Source organism: Elaeis guineensis, chromosome 10, assembly GCF_000442705.2.
Source record: "Elaeis guineensis isolate ETL-2024a chromosome 10, EG11, whole genome shotgun sequence".
Classification (NCBI taxonomy): domain Eukaryota; kingdom Viridiplantae; phylum Streptophyta; class Magnoliopsida; order Arecales; family Arecaceae; genus Elaeis; species Elaeis guineensis.
In genome coordinates, this window is record NC_026002.2 from 30,364,109 (window position 1) to 30,386,142 (window position 22,034).

The window sequence follows — 22,034 nt, forward strand, 5'->3', positions numbered from 1 at the left end:
ATTGAAGCTAACAATGCCTAAAAGATCTAAAAAGAGTAGAAAGAGAGAAGTCTTTGAGGGCCATAAAAAGACAAAGCTATTCAGAAAAGGAAGGAGGATGACTTGCTCTATGTGCAACCTGCAGGGACATAACAAGAAGAGATGTCCTAAAAATCTAATGCAACAGAGCTAAGTAGTAATTATTTAATTGACATTATGTGTATGTAATTCATGTATGTTAGTATTCTTATTTATTGAGTGTTTCTCATGACAGGTTAATAATGGACAAGGCCCATCTGCATCTGCATTCATAGGGATGGGACTTTACCAAAACGAATCAACCGATCTGAGAATACTAAATGTAAGTGTAACTGTATATGTTTTGGATGAATAAACAAGTGACAAAGTACTGACACTCTCACTTATTAATCCTGACAGTCAGGAAGGCCTGGACAAAGATTAATTAGTAAACCTAAGAGAAAGAAAGTGACAAATTTACGTGCATCTACAGAGATATAAACACAGAAAAGCATTGTTCAAAATCCAAGCAGAGGCAAAAAGACTAGAGCTATATAAATATTTTATTGTTTTGGTATTCAAACAAACATGCTATTTCATTTTGAAAAGCACCATTCAAAATCTTAGCACTTTCAAAATCCAACCTGCTAGGATCACTATTTGTTTTGGTATTCAAATAGGATATTTTGTTTCATGCCAATGTATCCAGTATGAAAATCTTTTGTTGTTTCAGATATCAAATAGGCTATTTTGATAGGAAATTTTATTTCAACATAATTTTTTATTTCAAACATGATACTTTGATACTATGAATGATACATTTTCAGAATAATTTATTGTTCAGAATCTTATAGGTTCAATGTGTAGATTAATGTTTCATCATGTTACCAGTATGTTACAAGTTCAATGTTTGCAATGAACAATTATCAAAATACATGTCTCAATGAACCAAAACAATCTACATTGTTGCAATGTTTGGAAATATATGTTCATAACATTGACAGAAATACTATTACAATCCAAAATAGTATGACATAATTGAACAGAATCAGTATTACACCCCAACATCAGTTTTACTATGGTAGAGAGAGACTGCTCTTTACTTTGTCTTCAATACCCAGGACCATCCATAATAGAATAATAATTACAAATAAGTACAAACACCATTGATACTTTTTCTTCTGCATCTGGCAACTTGCCAATTCCATTCTGCATGCCTCCAAGATCTCTTTGTAAAATTCAAACACATTATTAACGCAACTTTGACTGGACTGAATTGTTGAAATCCCCTATGTCATCCTAGGTGAAGCCTCTCTCATTGTCTGTAATCGTGAACTGAGATCAATGTTCATCTGATGGAGCTTCATAATCAAATTCTTCACACGATTATCTCTGATAGGAGGATCATGCCATCTCCAAAAATTGCAACTGTCACCAGCTAACTGAACATTCAAATCATAAAAAAATTAAATCAAAAAAATTTAAAAAAATTGAAAATGATAGAGACTTCAGCATCTAATCATGCGGTTGATGCATCGATAGAATCTCCATCTAAGATTCTTCTCGCTCCATGACATGATCCTAGCAGCTTTCAAACCACAATCACAAGTTATTGTGAGCTCGTAATCTAAATCCTCTGACAATATCATTCTTTATGGGAGTAGATCCTCCGAAGATCGCTGGGGTAAAAAATCTTACCTTTACGACGTCCTCCTTCGATTGTCGGATTTTTCTTGGACTTCGCCAGAATCTCATAGGGAGGCAGTGATCGAGAGGTTTGCCGGGCATGAAAGGATAACATGGGTTAAAAATGGGGTTAAAGAGTGGGCTGAGTACCATTTTACCCTCAGTCTCGTTAGTCCAGTGATCAATTAAAAAATATTTAAATATTATTTTTGAGTGATTTTAAAGATTAAAATAAAGCTACATTAGCAAACTAACAGACAGAATTGATGGAAGGGCTTCGTAGGCCACGTATTATGAGTCAAGGAACATCAACTATAACGTTCTTAGTCGAGGGGCATCGGAGTACAATTTAAAAAAGTTAAAGAGCTATTTGCATATTTTTGCCTATGTTTTAATTTTATACAACCAAAATGATCAACCTTATTTATGTTGATTTTTGGATATTTTTCGGATCATGTATAATAAATTTAAATATTTCTATATGTTTCAACATATAATCCTAAATTTAATATTAAAAATCTAACATTTTTTTTTGATGAATTAGGATCATCTAATTAATACAATTTATTTTATTTTTTTAAATTTTTTAATATTTTCATTCAGATATAATAAATCTAAATATTTTACATATTTGTATATATATTTTTAAAATTTATCTAAAAAAATCATATTAAAATACAACACAAAGACCTAAAAATGGAATGGGCCAATCTTCTATCTGATGCTATAATGGGCTCAATGTTAGACGGTTTTTTCTGGATATTCGATCAATTTCAAATCCTAATAAGATCCGTTAAGTAGTATCCTATAAGATTTAGAATTGATTTAAAAATTTAAAATTAAAATTCGTCTGGAATTTATCTTTCAAATAAGAACTCAATTATTAGGAGGATGAGATAATTTGACCCATAATATTCGGCTGCTCTAAGCCTTCTACCAGACCGAGACACACATAACCCTAGCTATTATCTAAGATTTCTTATTCGACCGCTCCAAGCCTCCAACTCGATTAAGACTCTTAGGATGGGTAAAACATAGAGAAAAATGGGAAAAAGCATAGCAAAAACCAACAAATACAAATAAAAGGCAGAAAAAAATTTAAGGATAAGACTTTCCACCCACGATGATCTTTTTTTCTTTTCGCTTCTTTTTTTTTTTCATTTTATTATCTTTTTTAAAGATGTGGGAAAGGAGAGCACTTGAGAGAGATTAGAGAAGTTTCTTAAGTTCTGATTGAATTTTTTTTCTCATAAACGTGAGATATTGTGGAAGTTGTGGCATTATGAGTTGGTCTTTTGAGGTTTTCAGAGCTTAATCTTGGTACAAGCATGTTATTTTGTAGGGTTTAGAGATTTTTTATCGAAAAGATTCTTTCTTGGCTGCAAAAATTTTCAATGCTAATATGAATATGAACGAGGTTGATTGGGCGGGTTCAAGTATCCAGCGGGTGAGAAATTCTTTGTGCACTATAGACGGTATAGAATATCCGATGTGGAGTGTATTATTTTATCCAATTGATTTACATAACCATCACTTTTCAATATGCATTTAATGTTAGCAGGTCGATTTTTTCGTTTAAAAATTTTATACGATAAAAATATTTTTTTTAAAAATTATAATATTTTTTTAAAAATTATTTATAAAAATTATGATATTTTTTTCTTTCAAAAAAATATGATATTTCTCATAAAATTATTATGAAGGAGTGTCATAATTTTTTGTGAAGGGATGTCTTATTTTTTTTTTTTAAATTATTATATTTTTTTTAAAAATAAATATATTATAAAATAATATTATAATTTTTATAAAAAATATTATAACTAATGAACAGAGATATTTATGACAATGATAGATTAATTGAATAAAATAATAATTATATATTGTGGATTTTCTATCGTGCTTGCGGTGTATAGAATTTTTTGATTTTTTTGGTTAATTTTATAATCGGGTTTGGGACAGGTTGGGATGGCAAGGTTTTCAACGGATTCGGATACGGGTACTACCCTTGCTCTGGTATTTATTTTATTCGCCGTTACCTCCTCCCTTCCTTCTGAGACAAACCCTAATCCCAAGCGCCGGCCGCGGATCGGATCTCGACACTTCGAAGAGGAGGAGAAGAAGACTTCAGATATCGGGGTCTCAAACTCATCTCTCCACTCACACTCTTTAAACCCGGGCACCGGGAGCCTGCAGCAAAGTGAGTAGTCTCCGCCTCAACGTTAAAAATTCTCCTTTCTCTTTTGTTGCTCTGTTACTTTTAATTTACTGAAGTTAGTTAGTTTTTTTTTTTTTTTTGGCATTTCCTTTCCCCTAAAGCTCATCTTCATTCAGCTTATTGGTACGATATTAGGGTTTGAGTTCTCCTTCTTCTTCTCTCTCTTTAAATCTCCGGTTGCAAGCAAGAAAGGAAGACTTGCTGGTCGGAGATCTCGAGAATGGCGCAGGCCGTGGAGGAGTGGTACAAGCAGATGCCAATCATTACGCGATCGTATCTCACCGCCGCTGTCGTCATCACCGTCGGTTGCTCTCTCGAGGTGCACAATTTTGGACATTCCCTTAAGATTAGGGTTAGGGTTGCAAGATTTTCGTGCTTTCTCTTCTTCTTCTCGATTCTTTCAAGATTTTACGAAGCTAGAGCTGCATGTCATGTCTTGGTTTGGTTCTAACCCAAATCTTGGTATTCCAAGCATTACTTTTCCTAAATTTTGATTTTACTCTCTCTCTCTCTCTCTCTCTCTCTCTCTCTCTCTCTTCCTTTTTTTTTTTGGGGGGGGGGTGGGGGGGGGGGTGTTGTAGTTACTCTCTAGGATGGTTGGTGATTTTTTGATATATTTGCGAATTCTTTTATTAATTATTTTTATCGGTATTACTGTTTCAGTATTTATTTCGGTTTCTGGCTTGAGTTTTTGTTTCAATAAACTATATGATGGGTTTTAAGATCCTGGTACTTAGGTTTGGATGTATGGGTTCATCTTCTTGCAGATCATTTCTCCACTTAATTTGTATCTGAACCCAGAGCGTGTAGTTCAGAACTATGAGGTCTGGCGCCTCGTGACAAACTTCTTATATTTCCGGAAATTGGGTAAGCATAAACCATGGATCTCAATTGCAATTTATGTTTCATTAGTATATAGACACTGGTATGATGATGTTAAAGTGATTCTTGATCAGGTTTTGATCAGTTCTTCCTTGAGAACCAGTTAAGATAATTCACAATGTGCTTCCTTATACTTTTTTGTATTCGTTATTTTCTATTTTATCCATTGCTTTCACACATTTCTTTCAGTTGAAATACTAGTTGTTGAGCTTTTTTATATACAGGTAAATCTTCAAAATTCTTAATGCGTGTGATCCTCTTAAGATTTCTGCCTCAGTTTGCTGGAGTTTTAAATCTTTGTATTTATACTAGTATGTGCTGTATGATGCTTTATAAGTTGTCCATTTAAAAATATTAACTCTTACGGTGCACTCATAAATTAAAAAGGCAGAAAAATAACCAGTGCCATGGAGAAATAAGAAAAAGAAAAAAAACATGAAGTTCAATTCCGTTCTTTCTTATTAGTAGCACAGTCACCTGTTGAACTTTAAACTGGGTCCAAGAGATACAGTTGGGACAGATCAAATGTTGGCATATTTCACCCCTTTATCAGCATGGTCTCCCATCGGATTTGGAAACTAAAATAATGACAATATAATTACATTTAAAGCAGATGATATGTTGGTAATGCATTTCTATGTGCTGCTTAATTTTGAAACTTTTGCCATCACATTTTTCGTGTCCTAGATTCTAGTTATTCTCTACATGTATCATCAATTCATTCAATTTGCAATGCACCTTGTAATTATACATTTTCCCAAAGAAAATTATGTTAGATTTCCTTCACAAAAGAGCAAGTTCATTTTGTGTTTTAATGTAAATTCTTTCTATTAAATGTAGTATACAAACTCAACAGTAGATTTGAGATTCTAGTTGCTAGGGATGTTTTTGAACTTTTCACCTTAGGGAGGCAAGCAGTTTAGACCTTCAAGTCTTAGTCTATGGTCTTGGTAAAAAAAGTGCAGAAACGATTGATGGTTAGTGGAATGGTATCAGGGGAATAACTAATAAACTCGTGGTACTTAAGCTATTACTCACCTGCAATGGGTACTCCAGGCATCCAAGTTGGCCTGTTAATAGGGCTAAATGTTGGACCAACATGATATTAGCTCAGAAATTTATGTTCAGACCCAAGATAAACGGGAGCCTAAATTAGCCTATGGTTTTGTTGTGAAATTGAAGATAGATCAACCCATAGTCTTTATTGGCAATTCCTCAATAAATAATTTAAGTAAAAGAAACAAAACATAGGGGATATGTGAGAGGAGTCTTTGACTTTGTTCAGCGGAGGCATCGTATGACAATTCTCTCTTATTACTTTGATTCAACTATTCATTTATAGGAGCACCTAATTTAAAGAGGTTGGCTCACATATGTTCAGCTAAAATTATGACATGCACAACTCGACAACTCGGTAAAAAATTTCATATAAAGGTCCATCATGACCACAACATGAACGATGATCTAAAACTTAATGAAAGATCCTTAAGGCTTGTTTGTTGACACCTTGGTAGCCAGAATCCTCTACCTAGGGTAAAGCACCTAATATTTGCTTCCCTACACCTGCACCTCATTCTAGCAACTAAGGTTCACATAGTGTGTTAAAAGCAGCTGATAGGCATATATGGCTTGAGGGTTGCTAAGATATATCAATGCTTTTTTTTCCTTATTAAGTAGTCAACATTTCACATGAATTTCATGCAAAAAATAATGGAAAAATCAATGGCAAAGCTAGAAAACATTGAAAGTATGAACAGTGAAAAAATAGCGATGCATAATTTAATGCAACACCATCCACCTGATACTATAACATCATGTCAACTTCCATAAACTGTAGAGGCCCATTATCTAATATTGATCAGCCAACAAACATAATAGCATTGTTCTAAAATAAAGGTGTGCATGATCATGTAACATCAACCGTAAAATGAAGATGCCTAGTCTAAGATACATAATACCAACTATGGTCATATAAAGAAACGACATTAGCCACATGACCCTAGTTTGTAAAAGTTAATTCTATGTTAATCACAATTCACAAATCACTAAGCTTGAGCAAAGAACTTGGTAAATTATCTAGATAAACTTGGGCAAGACTTCTATCTGATGGTCCTATACCTCCAAATCACCCTGTAGCATTCATTTTCAAGTAAATCTCCATTGAAGTTTCATCTTTCAATTTTTTTTTTTTACATTGGGTAGAATTTTAAAATGCATTCAATTAGCTCATGCTTAATTTGCCATCATTTTCAATCTAGACTTCTTGAAATAGTAAAAGTAGGGGTTCAAGAAGTAGGTTGTGCCATGCAATGGGCTTTTAAGCTTTGAGTCCTATCTTGATTCTACTATTCCCCAAATTGGAAGATTGTTATTCTCATTATGGTTCAATTAGAAGGCTATTTCCTTATTAGCATTCTCCAAACCACCCATGTATAATTTATGTCAGGGATTCTCTTCACCATGTAAAAAATTAAGCATCTAAACCAAGGGCTCCATTTTAAAGCAAATGACATGACCCCAATATTTGAAGCACAAAACTATGTCTTGGATCCTCTGTCATTTGCTAGATTGTTTAAAGTTCTACCAATCATTGAAGTAAACATGCTCGTTAACTCCATCCTCTCACTCACCATACTCTGCAAGTTCAAAAAGGAACTAGCAAATTGAGTTTCTCTACTCATGAAATCCTGCCTATCATTGAATTTTCTCATCATATCTTCATCTTTCCAATCTTTCCAATTCTCCAACAGTAGATCCATACGATGGGCAGCACTTCTTGTCCAAAATATGTTAGGAAGTTTTATGCTTAATACAGTTGCTGCCATATTAGATGCATTAGTAGAAAAGTTCTGTACCACAAGCTTCTCAACAATCTTCTTGGTACCCTTTTCCACTAACTTGTATGTGTAGGAACCATCATGTCTCAATGGAGGGAGTTGAACAGATCTCAAAAATGAAGTCCCAAGGTTACAGTTCACAATAAGGTTCATCACATTCTAGCCTCTCCTAGAGGTCCATGCGTTGGTGTTAATTGAACAACCACTTGGTGCCCATGCATTTCTATGTTCCCACGATGATTTTCTCTGTCTTCTTAGCTTCTTTCTTTAGACATTTTTTTTAACAAATTCATATTGAGTAGGAACTTTCAACTTTGGACCAAATTAATCAATTGCTTCTAGCATTAGACTATAGCTTTTGAGGCACAGAATACTGAATGGATTCTTCCTCCACATAAACCTCTTTGCTATGGGCTGAATTTTTTCAATGCCTCTCTTTCTTCCTAAAGTAACCATTGATGGTTGTTTTACCCCTTTTCTGCATGAACAACTTCTCTAATGGTTATACCATTGTCACGAGTCAATGGATGACCAACATGGGAGTGGCTTCTTATATGAAACTGAGAGCAACCTATTATAGGAAACTGTCACCATAGATCATTGATGAAAATTAGTAAGTAATTGATGTGCATCATAATTAATAAAGTCAAAGCCTTAGATTTTAGGCAGTTCATATTGAAGCCAAGCTTGAGCTTCTTCTAGGGATTTTTCTTGGGAATTTGCTGTTGATTAAACGCTGGAGATGACAAGACTGCATCAATGAAATTGTTGGCTTCCAATGCTGTTGCAATTGATGTTATCTAGCTTTACGGTTACCAAATTACTTTGCATATATACCTTCATGTTGTTGATTGATTATCAAAACTTGTTTATATCTGCTTGAAAGCCGTATTTTGGTACTTAATGGTTTGAGAAACGATGTCAATCTTGCTTAATTGTGTCTAAGGGATGAAAGCGGAAAAAAAAATGGGGGAAGAAAATCTGACGAAGAGAAGGGGGTACAGAGCATGATTGGTTTTGATATGTTGTAGAAAGCATGATCTTGTGCTATGGTACTAATTGTGCTGCAAAACCAAGTAGGAGGGTCTGTGCTTATGCAATGGTGGACCCAGGGAGCTAAAAAATTTTGGGCTTAGCCTAAACGAGATGTTGGCTATCCAGTTTCAGAGAAAAGGATTTAGGAGAATTAGTCCATAGGTTATCAAAAAATTGGAGATCCATAATATAGTGTTAATAATAGCAAGGTAGTTCTGAAGGTTTTGGGTCTGATTGAGGTGCCCAATCTGGATTTCATGTAAATTCAGATTGTAGAGAATGTTTATGAAGAAAATCAAAGATGATGCATGTGGGAGAAGTCAATTGTTATTTAGGAGGATTATAGGGTTATTTCAGAGGTCTGAGTGCTGTTAAAGTTTATTTAAAGCTATAGAAATACTCATCCTAGATTGATAACTGAAAATCTAATTGGTTTTCCTAATCATGTATGTTTGATGCTAATCATTTATATGACAAACTATAGAGATGAAGAGGTGTGTAATAAAAAATATAGAAGAATATATGATGTAGAAGGATTAGAAAAGAATAAGTGAGCATGGAATATGAGATAGAAAATAATATAAGGGGGAAAGGGTCAGGCTTGGCCAAGGACCTTTTCTATTTCTTAATACTGCAAAAACCATGATGCTATCAACTCCTTTGGGACCAAAGGTTTTTAGAAGGTTCTAGCTTGGCCTGCTTCCTCTAAGTTTGGGTCATTTGAAGACTTTTCTAGAACAGGAAGTTGTTCCTTAAAATGTAAGGTTTTAACTACATTCATGGGCAAAAATTTAAGGCATCGTGGCTGCAAAATTCATGCCCTGTATACCAAGTAATCTTTGTTTGTAATTTTCTAAAGTTTCGGAAAGCTTCCTCAATGATAATGGTAAATTGGTAATAACCTGTATTTTTGGAGCAAGCTCACATCCAACTGATCTCCTTTCAAGCTTCTCATATTTCTGTAGAAACTTCTTGTCATGTCCCACGTATCATTTATGGTCTAAGACCAGTCACTTCATCTTAGATAGAAATCGTAAGCTCCATTTTTTGAATATTTGCTTTCATCTTCTCTGGTTACTTCAACTTTTTGATTATTTGCTTTCCCCTTCTTTGATTGCTGAGCTCATTTGTGCAAGATAACTGGATTAACTTCTTCATGATTTCATCCACATTTTCTTCTCTCCAGTGAAGGCAATAGATCAGACAAAAAGGCTATGTTGAGGAAGAAACCATCATTTTTGGAAGGGTTTTGATCTTAGCCTATATACCTATTACTCCTATCTGACAAAACCTATTTATCTGTTGGATTTGAATATAATCTATTTGTGCTCCACTTATAGTTTGCCCCAAAAACATGCAGAAATGAATTCTGCTATGAGACATGTCTGGTGCTTCAGCCTATTGCCTCTTCTTAACTTGTAATGTGACCTTGTGATAGCCTTTATATAAGTGGTTATGTTTATGATTATGGTTTTCTGACTTTTCTACATCTTGAATAATTGTTGACCTTTGATTGCTATTCCTCATGGCTGTATTTCTTTTACATGATCTGTAAATTTGTATGCTTCTAAGTTTCTCATTTAGCTCCGGCCTATAGTTCTGTGGGTTTCCTAAATTTGTTCTGCTTTCTAGCTGAGGTTATTGATATTATTTGTTCATATTGACAGACTTGGATTTCCTATTCCACATGTTTTTCCTTGCTCGATACTGCAAGCTACTTGAGGAGAACTCATTCAGGGGACGGACTGCAGATTTCTTTTACATGCTCTTATTTGGTGCTACAGTTTTAACCGGGATTGTTCTCATTGGTGGAATGATACCTTATCTGTCAGAGAGTTTTGCGAGAATATTGTTCCTCAGCAATTCGTTGACCTTCATGATGGTCAGTAATTAAGACTCCTCTCATTTTGTGCAAATCACTTATCAAATGAATTTGGTCTTATAAGGTTAAACTAAACATCGCTTGGACCATATTAAGTGATGAATGATGATCAGATAAAGTCAGAGTTTTCCTGTTCTTTCAAATCTCTACATGCCTCACTTTTTTTTTTTCTTTAGGTCTATGTCTGGAGCAAACATAATCCTTTTATCCACATGAGTTTCTTGGGCCTTTTTACTTTCACAGCGGCTTATTTGCCATGGGTAAGTGTTTGTGTTGATTTTCCTTATCAAGTAATTCACAACTCAATGCACTATCATATTATCAGGTAAATGATCTGTGACCATAAATTGTCAGCATGAAGGTCAGCCATACAAGTACTGTATCTAATGACAAGGAAACCCAGTATCTTCTTTGGTGGCCTATTTTTTCCCCTCCTATTTTGCATTTTGAGATAATGAATAATCAGAGGGTGGCATCTAATACTGGCTACTTTTACATAATCAAAACTGCTCTTGTGACCTGTTGTATAAGTCATGACTTTATATCACCTCAACTTGAAAGACCTTTACTTTTCCTATTTTGGTAGTATATCTTTTTTTCCTAAAAAATGTATTTTTACTCCTGTGCAATTACAGTGTAAACTTTTTTTTTTTTAAAAAAAAAGTGGTGCTAGATAGAGAATTTTAATAGGAAGCAGAAAATTGCAGAAACAGAAAAAGAATTCTGAGCAGTACGGTGAGTATATCCAATACTCAAGGGAAGGAGAAAGGATATGAAGAGGTCAAAAACTGGATTCTCCTTCAAACCAACCATGGCAATCTTTAGCCTATCAAATCTGTGATTAATTCCAATTATGTACACTCAACACGCCAATTTTTCCCGTTAAACTTCTTCTTAATATTGCAAAGACATTTTAAGCACAGTAGTGGGGAACTCCCTTGAAGATTTTCATAAGGACATCACAGATGTGCAAATGGGTAGCAACAACAATAGGTTTGGCATAAGGCATCATATCAAAGAATAAAAATGATGCCAATATATGAAACAGCTGGTGCATGGAATTTTGTTTGTGAAAAGAAAACAAAGCGTGTCTACCATGCGGTGCAATGATAATATTGTGATAAATAGCAATGGTAATATGGGAAGTCCATAGGAAGGTAGTGGACTTTTGTTATTAAAATTGATAAAGGTGACAGTGGCTTTCACTTGAACAACTTTCGCATTAATGTGTGATAAGAGGTCCTTAAGCAATATTATGGATATGATTGTTCTCCTAGTGGCATGTTTTGCTCATGTGGGTGTGATTGCTGAGTAAGGGTGTCTTGATATAAAATATTGTCAATGAAATACTAGTCAGCACTACTTGAATCAAAGGTTTCATCAAATTTTCCTTATTAGTTTAGAATTGTAATAACATTGTCATTAGAGATCTTACTATTGAATTTGTGGTACACAAACGTGTAAGTGATTGCTGCAGTCACCACATGGACTTTGGAATATGTTTGGTCTTGACATGAACTCATAATATTAATTTGTGGGTCAGGTCTGACTCATGGCCATAAACCTCTTCCGTCAAGTAAGTTAAGCGATCCAACTGACCTGACTAAACCTTGTAGAAGACAGACTGGAATATTGGATCTTGCCTATACAAATTGAGCCCAGTGCTTGTCCAACTCAGCAGAACTGATCCGATCTGAAGTGGTTGGGCACACGATCAGGTCTTATTCATATTATTATTGCAAAATGTCAGTGTACAGAATGGATTTTATTCATCGAGGTTTGCACAGAGCACCAATCCTACAAAATGATGGTGTGCAGTGGGGTAAGGGTGGGTTTGAAGCATTTGCATAGTATGGTAATAGGGTGGGTTTGAACTTTGAAGCATCTACAAGGGTAGTTAGTTATCAAGGAGAATGGATCCTTTTTGGATGGTTTTTGTTTGAAAGATCTGTAATTTGTTTTGGAAGGTGGTTTAGATGAGATCATAATGGAACTAAATCTATGCTATTCAGGTCATGTTATTTGCTGTTAATGGTTTCTTTCTTTCTTTTAGTCCACTAATTTTTCCCTTAAATTTCCAGTTTAATTTTTGTTTTCCTATATTACGGTTATTTAAAAAATAATAATAGAAACTGATTGTTATTTATTTGTTATAGTTTCCTTTTTCCAATGGTCAAAATGACTTTTATCCATTTTTTTTCTCAATATACAGGTTCTTCTGGGGTTCTCTATTCTTGTTGGGAGCAGCACATGGGTGGATCTTCTGGTACGCTACTTGATATTCAAGAGTTTTGTATTCATTAAAGTTAAAAATATGGTGACCCCACTGAACTGTCCAGTAAATGCTTAGAAAATGGAAAAAAAAATATTAATATTCTGTGACAAGTGAAATGGGAATAGTATGAAACATTAACCTAGTTAATGTCATCCCTTTGTTTGGCTCCCAAGATTTAGTGAGGCCTGGCTTATTCTTGTTGTCTATTTTAGGATGCAGAAGTCCTCTTTAGTTCAAGTCCACCATTGGTTTGATTTATTTAGTGCAACACCCAATTTCTTGGCAGTTTTATGTAAACTAGCAAGCTGCAACACCTTTTTAATATGGGACGTTTTGTAGAGCTGATAAATTAAGCATGTCGTTTCCTATTTGTTTATTGTGCTTGAAAAGAACAGAAGGCACAGGTCTAGCCCTTGACTGCATTCTAAATTAATGTCATAATCATGAATAGGCTTCATATTTCTCCTGTTTATAATAAATTTGTTTTGCCATCTTTTCTTGACCATGATTAATTATCTGCTGCAAAGCTACCACCCTTCTGTTCATATAGAAGTTAACGAGAATATGGAATGATGGTTGATCCCTACTCACAATGGATACTATTCTCTGACCACAGGGTATGATAGCAGGTCATGCTTATTATTTCCTTGAAGATGTCTATCCAAGTATCTCAGGCCGTCGCCCCCTGAAGACCCCTTCATTCATAAAAGCACTTTTTGCAGATGAGACTGTCGTTGTCGCCCAACAACCTAATGCGCCATTTGCTCCTCCAGCACGAGATTTACATCAAGATTGATTGTGAAGATCAAGCTGATATCTTCGAGGTTTTACTGCAATGCTGTTCCCGCCATATACGAGGGATCTATCGCTAATGCGAAACGTATCACCCCTTTATTCTGACAGATAGTATATAGAGGCATGTTATGTAACTCTGTTATGTTTGCACAGAAATGAAATTGTGAAATTCAACTCTTGGTAGCTTTATAGTAAATGATTCAGTTAGCATCTCTTGCAATTGTAATAGTTGGTTTTAATGGCCTTGTGCATTGTTGGAAGTCCATGGCAATTGGGTTGTTTCTTTGTGAAATCAAAACATACTCATGTTGTTAGCTACAGCATGACTGATGAGTCCCCGGCGATGAAGCAAAATTTTGGATACAGGTCCCTTAATATTCTCAAATGTTGTACATATGATATTCTAGTATCATTAGTATTCTCCAATTTATACTATTTGCATGCGTTCTAAATATACTGTGGTAGGTCAAACATATTGTTTTCTTTCTGGTAGGAAGGTAACTCTTTAATTTACAATACATTCTGGCGTGGCGCTGTGATTAGATGTGCGCCTGCTCATTGCCTCCAGTTCAAAGTGGTGATAGAAACAAGGATATTTTTCTTGTTGTGAATTGGGATGTAATTTTCCTCTTTTGGTTAATTGGAATGACATCTAATTGATACAGCTGATGAAATGTCATGTAAATGGAGTCCCTCAAAAAATATAAGCATTAGGCATGTGCTAGTCCTATCAGCACTAAAGTTTCGATCATGTAAAAATGAAATTTGCACTTGAATGATCAAGTGTATTAGCTGGAGTTCTTAGATGCTGATGTACTTTGTAAGTCTGTGATGCTCTTTTCTTAGATTTCTCCTCGTGATTCTCGTTCTGAGGCCAAGAGCAACATAGTACAGGTGTCCATATTGAGCTGGAAGTTGACAAGAGAGAATCCTGCATAATTTCCAGCAGCGGCTTGGTGCATCGTATCACGTTTTAGTAAGATGGTGAAAAGGTGTATACCATAGAATGGGGCATCTGTCATGGTTTGGGATTTTCAGGTTTTTTTTCAGCAGATGCTGATATCAACACTAATCAGGCCCTTGATCGAAGATAAATGGACCAAGAGAGATCTTGTTGGCACAGTTTTTCTTGCCATGGTATCGTGGCATTCAAAATGTTCTCCATGTTCTTTATCTGATGCCAAAATTTCCGCAGGGATATCCAATGGTAATCATGGCATTTGCGCAGCTGCAGATTGCCAGCAGCTTCGCAGATTCATTGTTGATGGCTTAAGGTTTGTTAGGACTTTCAGAGAATGCATGATAAGGATTAAGACGGGTGTTGTGGCTATGAACAGACAAACGGAGAGTCTGACACCTGCGGATTTATTTGTGGGTCTCACAGTAGTTAGACTCCATGCAACTGGGTCCCAGTGAAGCTAATTAGAAATAACAAAGATTGGTCTCGCAAATTGGTTTTGCCCTTGGATCACATTTTGACTAATCCAAGAAAAGACCCGAGCCAAATCAATCCATCATGCAAAATGGATTAAGTTTTTTTTTTTTTAAAAAAAATTATTTGTTGTGGGTTGCGGGGGTGGCGTGGGTCTAGATCTTAGATATGTGCAAATTTGGGCTTCTCTAACAAGGAGTCTATTTTTACATTCATCATGGCTTAATATCTTTGAGACCTTTATATGGAGGTATTATTTTGATAGAACACCTTGCCCCATTCCATAAAATGTCGGCTCGAATGCTTCTTTTGCTTTGGATACAAAATTTCTCCTTTTTTATTGCACAAAAAAATGATGCTACTAATCTGTAACATGCAATCATAAGTAAAAGATTCCAGTAATAAAATGCAAAATAATACTTGCCTAGGGCTAACATAAAAGTCATTACATTACAAAAAAGCAGCTATATTTTTTCCCCCATTAACACGATAGATCTAATCACATTTTTCTTTTGATCCTAAATTCTAGAAAATATAATTTTAAAATTGTTAAACTCTAACAAGTCCGAGGGTGAAACAATTGCATGATTTTATGCATATCGCAAATTTTTATCTATTTATCGGCCATACCAAAATATATTGATTTCATGGTGCAATTCTTTATTGATGCAGTAGATTGTGTAGACCGGAGTTTTGGTCCTCCTTGACGTATATTTCATGCAATATTCTCTCATTTAGTGGGAGATCAGTTCCCCTGTTAGGCCAGCCTATTCTTTTAATCTCCCTAGTTTCATTACACACAGGGAAATGAGTGGTGGCTATCCACCAATTTGCTAACCTAATTAAAAAAAGAAAAAAAAGGTCATACGTGACTAGGTGTTTAGATGTTGGCATGCCACACAAAATAGCAAGCAGATCCCAACCCAAATCTAAACAGTGTTCTGGTTAAGTTTGGATTTATTGGAACCAGTTTGGTTAGGAAGACCTTGCATGCCATCAATTCTTTTTTTTTTTTTTTCTTCCTCTTTTTTTGAGGGGGAAAAAAACACTTCATAACCTAGAATAACGTTAGCCACCTCCACTTGTACCGGTCACCGTTCCACCCAACCGAATTGCCAGGCTAGCTCAAATCCAAAAATTCGTAAAACGAGAGAAAAAAAGCCTGTGTATTCTAAATTTAGCTGTTTCCTTTTGTATTGGAGCAAGACAAACCGCGTCCGATGTTTCTCTCCATTGGTAATATTGGAGGAGAAGAAGAAGAGAAACCAACAAGAATAACTAAAGATCATTTGCAACCTACCATTTCTTTCAGAACTTTTTCTTCACAAATTCTTTCACCATTGCTGACCCGAGTGGACCGACTCTCGGGTCGATTCACGAAGGCACAGCAGACATCTCATCATTCCAAGGAGAGTTAGCATTTCATTTTTCTTTTCTCGCTGAGTTCATTTGAAGTTCCCAGGATTGATAAGTTTCACCAAGGAGAGAAGGAGAAGGGTGATGGGTTGCTTTCCATGTTTTAGATCATTAAATGTGAAGGATGAGTCCCCAAAGAAGTCAGAGGTGCCAAAAGAAGGGAATGCGCTTGCCTCTCTTGTTCATAACATCTCACTTGAATCAGGTATGTGTTGATTTCATTGTCCAAATTCTATAATAGCCTAAATTTATTTGTCTTGTGATCAATTGGCTTCATGTTGGTATTAGAAATTTTAATTTTTCTGCCATTAATTTATTGGTTTTTGCATGATTGTGCCTAATGACAATGAAATGATCCTTTGTCATTTATGGTTTTAGCATTTCTGGATTGAATGACTTGATTTGGTTTTATAATCCATGAAATTTGCTTAGAAATCGACATGAATTATACTTTTTTCAGCAAGCTGTTATTACTCTGTTTTCTGAAAAAAAAAAAAAAAAATCTGTACCTTGGTGTTGTACTATTCCTGAAATTGTCTTTATTTTTTTGATTGCCATTACAAGTATCTATGAAGGGGATGTATGTTTTTGGGTCCGAACCTTATCATCAGATTTCTAAGATGAGCACATGAGTATGCCCCATTGCTTTCATTGCAATTTATCATATGTTTTTGGCTCTCCAAAGGAGATGGCAGGTTTTGCCCTGGTTTTCTTATTCCAGATGGAGGTTTTTTTTTTTTTGCCTTTTTCTTCATGAGTTAATGATTCACTTCAGAGAAAAAGACTTTTGTAACTTCTTCTCAAGCGGAGTGGGGAAAAAAAAATGCTTTTGCAAGTGAAAGTTTGTCTACCATTTCCTTCTCTTAAATCTACACATAATAAATTAGTAAAACCAAAAATCTTTTCAGTCGTAGCACCAATTTTTATTTTTAATCTCTAAAGGAGACAGCAGGTTTTGCCCTGTTTTTGTTATTCCAGATGGATGTCTTTTTTTTAAAAAATTGCTTCTGGAGTTAATGATCCAATTTAGAGATAAAAACTTTTGTAAATGTTTCTCAAGCGAAGTGGGGAAAAAAATAAGTTTTTTCATGTGAAAATTTATCCACCACTTCCTTCTCTTAAATTCTATGCACAATAAATTAGTAAAAAAAAAAAAAAAAAAAATCCTTTCAGTAGTAGGACCAATTTTTAACATCAATCAGTAGAATCTCTCTACTTCTACATTAAAACATCTATATAAAAATGCTTACACTTGATGTATAGATACCAGCAACAAGCATAGGATCGCAGCTGAAGAGATCTTAAGAATTGGCAACAATGGGAACAACTCAGCTCGGGTGTTCACATATGCTGAGCTTCAAGCAGCAACTAAGAACTTCAAAGCTGAATGTCTTCTTGGTGAAGGTGGATTTGGAAGAGTGTACAAAGGGCACCTTGAGGATACCAATCAAGTAATGCCAATTATAGTCTTTGTTCATTTGATTCCAGCGAAGCAAATTAATTGTGCTGCACTAATTCTTATTTCACCTTCCTCAGGATATTGCTGTCAAGCAGCTTGATAGGAATGGCTTACAAGGGAATAGAGAGTTCCTTGTTGAAGTACTGATGCTTAGTCTTCTTCATCATCCAAACCTTGTTAATTTGATTGGATATTGCACTGATGGTGATCACAGAATTTTAGTTTATGAATACATGCCAAATGGTTCATTGGAGGATCATCTTCTGGGTAAACCTCTAAGACTTTGAAATTCCAATTTATATCCATCTAATGAAGATTTTTCTACTAATTGATTCTTGTAATGGATTTTATAGATCTAGCTCCAAATAAGAAGCCATTGGACTGGAATACAAGGATGAAAATAGCTGAAGGTGCAGCAAAAGGCCTCGAGTATCTGCATGATATAGCGAACCCACCAGTAATCTATCGAGATTTCAAAGCATCTAATATACTTCTTGATGAAAACTACAGCCCAAAATTATCTGATTTTGGTCTAGCTAAGGTTGGACCAATTGGAGATAAGAGCCATGTATCAACAAGGGTGATGGGCACCTATGGCTATTGTGCTCCAGAGTATGCATTAACAGGTCAATTAACAACGATGTCTGATGTGTACAGTTTTGGAGTTGTGTTTTTGGAGATCATTACAGGAAGGAGAGCCATAGACACATCAAGACCATCAAATGAGCAAAACCTCGTTCAGTGGGTATGTCTAGTGAATAGTCTTTAGCTAAGTAGATAATATATCATGAAACCTTTGCCTTGGTATTTACCTGCATAGGGCTATCACAGTTTCATTGTTAGCAGTATAATAAACTCAAAATAGAATTCCATCTGCATTTTTTGTTTTACTCTCGATAATTTTCATAAACTATCCAAGATAGGCATCTTTTAAGAAACTTTTTTTAATTTTTGTGGGCATGGCTATAAAAATTAATTAGCAACTCCTTGTTTCAGAAGTTTTCATATGAATCATAAGTCTAAGGTTGTTGATATTCTACAAACTGAAAATTAGAGTATGCTGCTGTATTGATACCTACATTATTTTGTATCTTATCTTACTTGATGTATGAACTTGGATCAACTTTAATGACATCCATCTACTTTGAGTAGAACTTGGGATTTGTATAGGGTATGCTAGTAAAGCAAACCTCTGTGAGAAAACAAACTCGGTGCCAACTTGATCATAGATTATTTTCCATGGGCCTCTGCTATCCAAATTAAAAAAAGCATATGATTAGCAATCATTTTTTTCAGAAAAATAATAAAATTTTATTTAAATGACTTCCCCATATAGGGTTAATGACAAATTTAATACCATGGTGTGCAAAACTTGAGGTACTTGTGATTTAGTTGATTGACTAAGTAATTCCATCCATTTATTTTTAAGGTGGTCCTGTTAGTCTAAGTCCATAGCACACAATTTATAAATTCATGTCAGAAATAGATGACCTATTTTTAGAATTATGAGATAAATCGAGGTCTCATTTTAAGTCTCCATTGACTATAATCAGAATTTGTGTAATTTGCTGTTTCAGCATCAGAAATCTGTAGGAGATTTCACCAATTATATGATCCCATCTTAAAATAGAGATCCTAATCCAGCTAATTATATTAAAATGTCATGCACAATTAATCCCATCTTGCAATCATAGTACTTTCAAATTTCAATCATGTCATGATTCAATATAACATTGCATCTCTCTAGTCTCTAGTATTACTTGATTTGTCCTTTTCCATTTTTCCTCCTCTGAGTTTTACTTTGGTTTCATGATGACCTTATAGATGGTATATTGTTGTAACTTGGGCTATAGTTTGCTTTTTTCTTTTTGTTGTTTTCCTTTGAAGATGTTTGGAATTCTTTATTCACTCTGCTGATTTTGTTTGGGTTGGGGGGGGGGGGGGGTGACCTTTTGCTCAAAAAAACAGAGTAAAGATGGTCATCCCTATTTTGTTTAATCTATTTAACTACAAAATATTTTACATATATTATTGATAATATTTTGCAGGCAGAACCACTCTTTAAAGACAAGAAGAGGTTTGTGGAAATGGCTGACCCCTTACTTGAAGGGAATTACCCTGTAAAAGGTTTGTATCAAGCTCTTGCAGTTGCAGCAATGTGTCTTCAAGAAGAAGCAAGCTCCCGCCCACTAATCACTGATGTTGTAACTGCTCTTGAGTATTTAGTTGTTTCAAAGAATGATAAAAAAGAAACTACTCCACAGAGATTGCTCTCTCAAGGTTCAAAGACACTGGAAAATACTAATAGCAACAATCAAGAGGAAGACCTTAGGCAAACAAACAACGAGGAGGAAGGGACAGTACAAGAAATCTTTTCATCCTCAAGAAGAGAAGAGGAAGAAACTTTAGAAAGGTCTTAAGACCAAAGAATTTGGTCTTAAGACTAAGTACAAGAAACCTTCTCATCATCAAGAAGGGCAGAGGAAAATACTAGCACAATATGTATAAGACCAAAGAATTTGGGCCAGGTGCTCATCAAGAGCAAGACCTACTGCTGCTTCTAGTTATTTATGCTTTGGAACTTTTTAAGTGCTTTGGAACTTGTAATGTAATGGTATCCACGTTCATGTTTCATTTGATGAGTTTTGCATTTATCTTTTACTTCGAGTCACTCTTTATATAGGGAACTTTATACTCTTCAAATGTTACTAAGATGTTCCATGCAGGATGATGGGAAAATATTTAAATCCAAAAAGATTAAATATTATACATATGCTCTGCCTCTATGGAAGATTGTGATTACTCAATAGGAATTTATGACAGAAATTAAAATCTTTCATCATTGCCATGTAAACTTTATATGCAACAGTTTGGTTTCGCTTATTATGTCAAAGTTTAGAAGATCGGGAGACTATATAAATTTAAAATCATGAAAGAAACCAAAGGTGAGTTCCGCATTGCATTTGGATAAATTTTGTAATAATAGAAACAAATCATAACTTTTCATGAAGCATTGAGCTTTTACTAGCATGGTGGAAACACTAACCTAGACTTTGATTAATAATGTTTATCATCTCTGAACCAATCCTGCTGTAGTATCAACACACCGGATATGGCAGTCAGTTTCGTATTGGACACGTCGTACATCCTCGTATCTTATACTAGTTTGATACCAATATAGTACAATACACCTGCTATGTATTGCCTTAATCTTTTCGGCGCAAATTAGATTAGCCATCTTTCTATACAAACTACCCAACAAATAATAGAAAATCTACCACCCACATTGCTATCGTATTGAAATTGGAATTGTTATGGCTCTGAAATCTCTAAAAGGAAGAAACAACTGAACCAGAGGTTGCACTACAATTGAAGTTAGCTGTCACCACCCCACTTTTATCCGAAGACACACACACACACACACGCGCACATATATATATATCTAGATTTTGTCTTCTTATTATGTAATCCTGATCTTTCTTTGTAAATATCGGAGAAATAACAGTATCCTGATCTTATGCCAATGCTCCCGACTGAGACAAGGCAGCGCCATGGATATTACGTGGAAGAAAACCTCATCAGCTGCCAACTCTTCGTCACCTGGGACGCCGAAATTTCCGTTCTGGTAACAAAATAGCCCATTAAAATATCTGCCAACCATCACTCGATCTGCATCCTTAATTTATGAGCTTTACCAACCATTAATACTGCTTCTGCTTCATCGTGTGGCAGAACTCACAATGCAAACGCAATAGGGGCAATGCCGATAGGACACGCAAGACTTACGAAACTACCTCATTTATAGTAAGCATTTATGCTTTACGAAACTACCCCATTTAGTGTAAGAAAGTACCGAGCAACTTATAATAAAGCATGTGATCCATTGCCGCTCATCGCATTCTTTCTACTCACCAAACTGGCACCAACCAAAACCCCCCCGCTACCAACCACCACTGCACTTTAAAGAGAGGATGGTTTCTTACGAGTGGGGATGCAAATGAGTCCAAACGCTAGTGCATTATTCAAATCGGATTTAAATTCAAATTCAACTCGATTTGTGTTCAAATCATATTTGAATAGTAAGATAATCGATTCAAAAATTTATAAAATTATTTAAATATAT

General features: G+C 35.1%; 2 protein-coding genes across 4 annotated transcripts; both read left to right on the forward strand.

Annotated features, from left to right (window-relative positions):
* The first annotated feature begins 3,735 nt into the window (after positions 1–3,735).
* LOC105052630 (derlin-2.2) lies at positions 3,736–13,824 on the forward strand. 3 transcript variants are annotated; one of them, XM_010933503.4, is made up of 7 exons: positions 3,736–3,880; positions 4,000–4,217; positions 4,666–4,765; positions 10,320–10,534; positions 10,711–10,794; positions 12,747–12,800; positions 13,426–13,824. In XM_010933503.4, the coding sequence occupies exons 2-7, from the start codon at positions 4,119–4,121 to the stop codon at positions 13,603–13,605; spliced, it is 732 nt and encodes a 243-aa protein (XP_010931805.1). In that variant the 5' UTR covers positions 3,736–3,880; positions 4,000–4,118; the 3' UTR covers positions 13,606–13,824. The 3 variants fall into 3 exon arrangements, with proteins under 3 accessions (XP_010931805.1, XP_019709031.1, XP_019709032.1); XM_019853472.3 differs by having other exon boundaries at positions 4,034–4,217; XM_019853473.3 differs by having other exon boundaries at positions 3,742–3,880; positions 4,015–4,217.
* Positions 13,825–16,273: 2,449 nt separating this feature from the next.
* LOC105052631 (probable serine/threonine-protein kinase PBL23) lies at positions 16,274–20,545 on the forward strand. The gene is made up of 5 exons (XM_010933505.4): positions 16,274–16,657; positions 17,716–17,903; positions 17,989–18,178; positions 18,265–18,656; positions 19,960–20,545. The coding sequence occupies exons 1-5, from the start codon at positions 16,537–16,539 to the stop codon at positions 20,329–20,331; spliced, it is 1,263 nt and encodes a 420-aa protein (XP_010931807.1). The 5' UTR covers positions 16,274–16,536; the 3' UTR covers positions 20,332–20,545.
* The last annotated feature ends 1,489 nt before the right edge of the window (positions 20,546–22,034 follow it).

Bases quoted from the DNA above. Each gene is read 5' to 3' on its own strand.
- LOC105052630 (XM_010933503.4), top strand. From the start codon at position 4,119: ATGGCGCAGGCCGTGGAGGAGTGGTACAAGCAGATGCCAATCATTACG. The intron at 10,535-10,710 runs GTCAGTAATTAA...TTTTTTCTTTAG, and splicing joins ATTCGTTGACCTTCATGATG to GTCTATGTCTGGAGCAAACA. The intron at 10,795-12,746 runs GTAAGTGTTTGT...CTCAATATACAG, and splicing joins CAGCGGCTTATTTGCCATGG to GTTCTTCTGGGGTTCTCTAT.
- LOC105052631 (XM_010933505.4), top strand. From the start codon at position 16,537: ATGGGTTGCTTTCCATGTTTTAGATCATTAAATGTGAAGGATGAGTCC. The intron at 16,658-17,715 runs GTATGTGTTGAT...CTTGATGTATAG, and splicing joins TAACATCTCACTTGAATCAG to ATACCAGCAACAAGCATAGG. The intron at 18,657-19,959 runs GTATGTCTAGTG...AATATTTTGCAG, and splicing joins AGCAAAACCTCGTTCAGTGG to GCAGAACCACTCTTTAAAGA.